At 48.5% G+C, this 5,905-nt stretch overlaps 1 protein-coding gene across 1 annotated transcript in view; it reads left to right on the top strand.

The window, feature by feature from the left end:
* The first annotated feature begins 3,420 nt into the window (after window positions 1-3,420).
* The window catches only part of wdr32 (WD repeat domain 32), a 35,350-nt gene continuing 32,865 nt past the window's right edge, over window positions 3,421-5,905 (top strand). Inside the window, exon 1 of the mRNA XM_055643776.1 lies at window positions 3,421-3,737. Within this exon, the coding sequence (XP_055499751.1) occupies window positions 3,508-3,737 (230 nt within the window). The 5' untranslated portion in view covers window positions 3,421-3,507. The remainder of the gene's footprint in view (window positions 3,738-5,905) is intronic.

Raw genomic sequence — 5,905 nt, 5'->3', positions numbered from 1 at the left:
TATAGCACGTTGCTCTCTCTGTGTTCAAATTACAATTAATTCGGTGACAACACCTTTGGAGATGAGTTGCAAAGGGAAGAGAAGGGATCAAGGAGATGGGGAGTGGGGAGGAAGGGAACAGGATAGGATTGGAGCTGGGGATCAGGGAAATGACAAGATTGAGGGTAGACACAATGGGCCATTGTAGGCTTCACATTTCCCAATTCATCGATTCAGGCTCTGCTTTGTTCTGCACCTTCCTCTAGTGTCCCCCTCCCTGACTAAGTCTGATGAAGGGTCTCGACTGGTAACGGATCCTTTTCAGAATGGCAGGCAGTGACTAGTGGGGTACCGCAAGGCTCAGTGCTATTTACAATATATATTAATGATTTGGACGAGGGAATTGAATGCAACATCTCCAAGTTTGCGGATGACACGAAGCTGGGGGGCAGTGTTAGCTGTGAGGAGGATGCTAGGAGGCTGCAAGATGACTTGGATAGGCTGGGTGAGTGGGCAAATGCATGGCAGATGCAGTATAATGTGGATTAATGTGAGGTTATCCACTTTGGTGGCAAAAACAGGAAAGTAGACTATCACCTGAATGGTGGCCGATTAGGAAAAGGGGAGATGCAACGAGACCTGGGTGTCATGGTACACCAGTCATTGAAAGTAGGCATGCAGGTGCAGCAGGCAGTGAAGAAAGCGAATGGTATGTTAGCATTCATAGCAAAATTATTTGAGTATAGGAGCAGGGAGGTTCTACTGCAGTTGTACAGGGTCTTGGTGAGACCACACCTGGAGTATTGCGTACAGTTTTGGGCTCCTAATCTGAGGAAGGACATTCTTGCCATAGAGGGAGTACAGAGAAGGTTCACCAGACTGATTCCTGGGATGTCAGGACTTTCATATGAAGAAAGACTGGATAGACTTGGCTTGTACTCGCTAGAATTTAGAAGATTGAGGGGGGATCTTTTAGAAACTTACAAAATTCTTAAGGGGTTGGACAGGCTAGATGCAGGAAGATTGTTCCCGATGTTGGGGAAGTCCAGAACAAGGGGTCACAGTTTAAGGATAAAGGGGAAATCTTTTAGGACTGAGATGAGAAAAACATTTTTTACACAGAGAGTGGTGAATCTCTGGAATTCTCTGCCACAGAATGTAGTTGAGGCCAGTTCATTGGCTACATTTAAGTTAGATGTGGCCATTGTGGCTAAAGGGATCAGGGGGTATGGAGAGAAGGCAGGCACAGGATACTGAGTTAGATGACCAGCCATGATCATATTGAATGGCAGTGCAGGCTCGAAGGGCCGAATGGCCTACTCCTGCACCTATTTTCTATGTTTACACTAACATCTGGAGTTCCTTCTTACACACAAGATTGAGGATAATGGGCTGGAAGGCAGGGTTGATGGATTGAAGGCAGACAAACGAGACTGTTCTTGCATGGAGTATGGCAAAACAACAAAGTACTGGAGGAACAATGGGTCTTTCAGCATCTGTGGAGGCAGAAGGATGATGAAGATTCAGGTCGACACCTTGTGTCAGGACTCTTGCTTGTAAAGGAAAGATGGCCAGTATGGATATGATGGGGAGAGCTACGGCACAAACTGCCCTCTCATTGAGTCATGCAGCATGGAAACACGCCCTTCTGCCCAACTGGGATAGTTTCATTTGCCTGCATTTGGCCCATTTCTCTCTAAACCTCTACTATCACATACTTGTCCAAATATCTTCTAAATATTGTATCTGCCTCAACTACCTCCTCTGGCAGCTTGTTCCATATACCCATTTGTGTGGAAAAAGTTACCCCTCAGGTTCCTATTAAATCTTTCCCCTTTTACCTGAAATCTGTCTCCTTTGGTTCTTGATTCCCCTACTCTGGGTAAAAGACTATGCATTCACCCTATCTATTCCTCTCATGATCTTATACAATTTAATAAAAGCACCGCCTGCCCTGTCGTCATTCGAGGGCATATGGAGCCAGGGTGGAGGAGGGAGGGGTGGAGATTGTGATACAGGCTGAGATGGTTGCATGTTGTGGAATCTGATAAGAAAGGAAGTAGATGAGAGATGGTGGACAAAATTCTAAGTGGGAGGAGGGGATAAAATGGGGAGATTAATTGGACGATCGACAGATGGAACCATTTGGGAGAAAGAAAGGTTACTGGGCAGTGAGAGTGAATGGAAAGATGGTGTTCAAGACCTAGAGGAGAGAAAGGAAGAGAGGAGGAGTGGGTTATCTAAAATTGGAAAATTCCATGTTGATGCTGTTGGGTTATGATTACCCGGGCAGAATTTGAAGTGCTGCGTTTTGTCTCGCCCTGCAGAGTAGGAGGCCGATAACTGACAGGTCAGTGGGAATGGGGAAGGTTAGCACTGGAACCTCAAGGTGGGGTTTGTGTTCAGCAAAGCAGTTGTCTGGTTTCACAAATGTAGAAGAGGGCATGGAAACATTAAGCACATCAAGAGAATCAACAAGATTGGAGCTGGTTAACCTCCGCCTCACATGTAAGAGCTGTTTCGGTCCCTGGTCCTGAGGAGACTGAAGAAGGTCCATCTGTCTCCTCAGATCCTGGTGAACTTCTACCGCTGCACCATCGAGAGCATCCTTACCAACTGCATCACAGTATGGTATGGCAACTGCTCTGTCTCCGACCGGAAGGCATTGCAGAGGGTGGTGAAAATTGCCCAACGCATCACCGGTTCCACGCTCCCCTCCATTGAGTCTCTCCAAAGCAAGCGCTGTCTGCGGAGGGCGCTCAGCATCGCCAAGGACTGCTCTCACCCCAACCATGGACTGTTTACCCTCCTACCATCCGGGAGGCGCTACAGGTCTCTCCGTTGCCGAACCAGCAGGTCGAGGAACAGCTTCTTTCCGGCCGCTGTCACTCTACTAAACAACGTACCTCGGTGACTGCCAATCAACCCCCCCCCCCCCCACTTATTATTATTATTATTATTTTTTTTTTTTATTTTTTTTTATTCAAATCGTTTGCTATGTCGCTCTTCAAGGGAGATGCTAAATGCATTTCGTTGTCTCTGTACTGTACACTGACAATGACAATTAAAACTGAATCTGAATCTGAATCTGAATCTGGATGGCGATGAGGGAGGATGGACTGGTAGAAGGCACTGAGGAGTTGGGGGGGAGGAGAAGAAGAAGGATGGAGAGAGGGACGGGAATGGGATGTGTGGACGTTCAACCGGGGTATCAGATAAGGGTCGGGTCGGTGGAAGGAACGGCCACTGAGTGGATTGTGTGTTATGTTAAAGGGGCTTTAACAGCTGCAGCAAGTATGAATTTGCTAGTCCTGTCGACAGTGCCTGTGACAATTAAACATTCTGCTCTAGAGATAGGCGAGGGGGGGACGGGAGTGAGGGGCAGACGGACGGACGGGAGTGAGGGGGGACGGGAGTGAGGGGCGGACCGGAGGGACGGAAGTGAGGGACGGCCCAGGACCGGGACGCGGCGGCAGCGGCGGTGACGGTTGGTTGTGACGGCTGCGGACGCGCCCAGTCAGCGGCGCCATGAGCGCGGAGGCACCGGGAGGCCGGAGGTCCCGCCGCCGGCGGCCCGGCGTCTTCTCCTGGGTGAGCGGCCGCTCGGTAGGCCGCGGCTTCGGGCCGTCGGTGGAGCCGGGCCGCGGCACCTACTGCGTGATGACCAGTCTGTACGGCTCCATGCACCCGGCCGGGCAGCTCTCCGTCGGATCCAGGACCCACGGCGCCGCCTTCAACCTCGAGTACTCGCCCGACGGGTAGGAGCCCGGGCCAGCCGCATCTCACCCCCGTACCGGACTCACCGCCACATGTACCCATTACCCCCCTCCCCTCACCCTAGCCCCCCCATTACTCCCCTTATCCTCGCACCCCACGTACCTCCCCTCACCCTCGCCACCCCATTACCCCCTCACTCGCCCAACCCTTGCCCCCCCCCAAACTCGGCCCCCGTATCCCACCCTTGCCCCTCACCCCCACCCCCCATTAGCCCCGCTCTCCCCCCCCCCCCCCCCCCCCGGCAACCCATCCATTGCCCCTCCACAACCTCGCCCTCCGTATCCCACCCTTGCCCCCCCCCCATCCTCACCCCTGTACTCCACCCTTGCCCCCGTACAAACTGCAACTTTATAGGAATATTAATACAGTAACAGTCAGATGTATATATATGTGTGTGTGTGTATATATATGTGTGTGTGTGTATATGTGTGTATGTATATATATATATATATATATATATATATATATATATATTACATTAAATTAATAACTCTAATAGTAGGTAACCAAACCATAATAGTGCAAAACCAAAGTACATAGATCAAAGTCCACAGTAGATCATAGGTGCTGAGGTAGATTTGTGGTTAGCGTTGTCTAGTGTTCAAGCGTGTGATGGTTGGTGGGAAGAAGCTGTTCCTGAATCTGGTGGTTACAGTTTTCAGGCTCCTGTACGAACACTCCTCCCCCACATTAAAAGTCAGTTAACCAGTTCCCCAGGTGGTAATGATGTATCCCCTTGAGCGGGTGAGGCAGCATCTATAGGGAGGTTTTGCGGCAGTCGGGTCACGACCCATGACCCGTACTGTTGCTACGCTACTGCAAATGGAGTACACGCGTTGAACTGCAGGTAGGCACTTACCATTGTTTCCAGGGTAGTGGGCCCGTTAAAACCCGCTGAAATTGTCCATTTTTGCGCTGTAAATGATTATGGAAATCGGGATAAGCGTGTGAGACATTTAGCCTACTTCAGAATTCCAAAAGTGAGGAGAAATGACGGTAGATAGAAGTGAGAGCTGAAGGGACAACAACAGAGTGCTTAGAAAACATTGGCTGTTATCTCACTACATTTCATCAACTAAGGCATTATTTGTGTTTTTTCTTGATTCCTTTGGCATCTAAAAAGTTTCAGAAGTGATAAATCTGGCTGTAAATTTTTTAAATCGCCCATGTTTCTCAAGTGGGTTTTTACATACAAAATGAAAACGCATCTGAAGAAAAATTTACAGCCAGATTTATCACTTCTGAGACTTTTTAGATACCAAAGGAATCAAGAAAAAACACAAATAATGCCTTACTGTTGATGAAATGCAGTGAGCAAACACGATAATTCCCAATATTTTCAATTACGATATCTGCACAACCAAGCACTTTAGCTGCCGTTGTCCCTTCAGCTCTCGTTTCTCTTTACCTTCATTTGGCTTCACTTTTGGAATTCTAAAGTTGGGTACATGTCTCTCACACTTACCTCGACTTCCACAATTTTTTTCAGCGCAAAAATTCAACATTTTGGCGGTTTTTAACAGGTAGGAAAGTACGCGTTTCTTGCATTAATAACATATACCGGAAGTTACGGATGTCCTCCAGATGGATTGAGCGGCTCCGTGCGTCAAGCCCTATGACCCAGTAACCTTACGTGCAACCCCCCTATAGAGCGAAGGAAAAAGGTGAAGTTTCGGGTCGAGACCCTTCTTTAGACTGTCTATCCTGACTGATGTAGGCTGTTGCCAGCCTGATTTGTCCTGGCCTTTTCTTGCTTCCAATTCCTCCCCCCTACAATCAGTCCTAAGGGTCCTGGCCCCAAACGTCACCTATCCATGTTCTCCAGAGATGCTGCCTGACCTGCTGAGTTACTCCAGCGTTTTCTGTGTATCTTCAGTACCCTTGATGTCTACCAGTTTATGTAATCTCTTTCCTTCCTGGGTATTTGGTTTACTGAATTAGGCCTAAGGCCTGATGTGCTTTCTAACGTTCACCTGTGACAGTTCAAGAGAATATTTGGCAACATACTGAATCTTCTAAGGAATTAGAAGTATTAATGGGTTTTCTCTGTGATTGCATCAATGTGCTGGGTCCAGGACAAATCTTCAGAGATGTTCACACACGGGAACTTTAAGCTGTTGACTCTACAGTCATCTTCACCATCCCATCC

This window comes from Leucoraja erinacea, chromosome 1 (assembly GCF_028641065.1).
Source record: "Leucoraja erinacea ecotype New England chromosome 1, Leri_hhj_1, whole genome shotgun sequence".
In the NCBI taxonomy this organism is placed as follows: domain Eukaryota; kingdom Metazoa; phylum Chordata; class Chondrichthyes; order Rajiformes; family Rajidae; genus Leucoraja; species Leucoraja erinaceus.
Note: the sequence above shows the minus strand (reverse complement) of the source record. Positions and strands in the feature narration are given on the sequence as shown.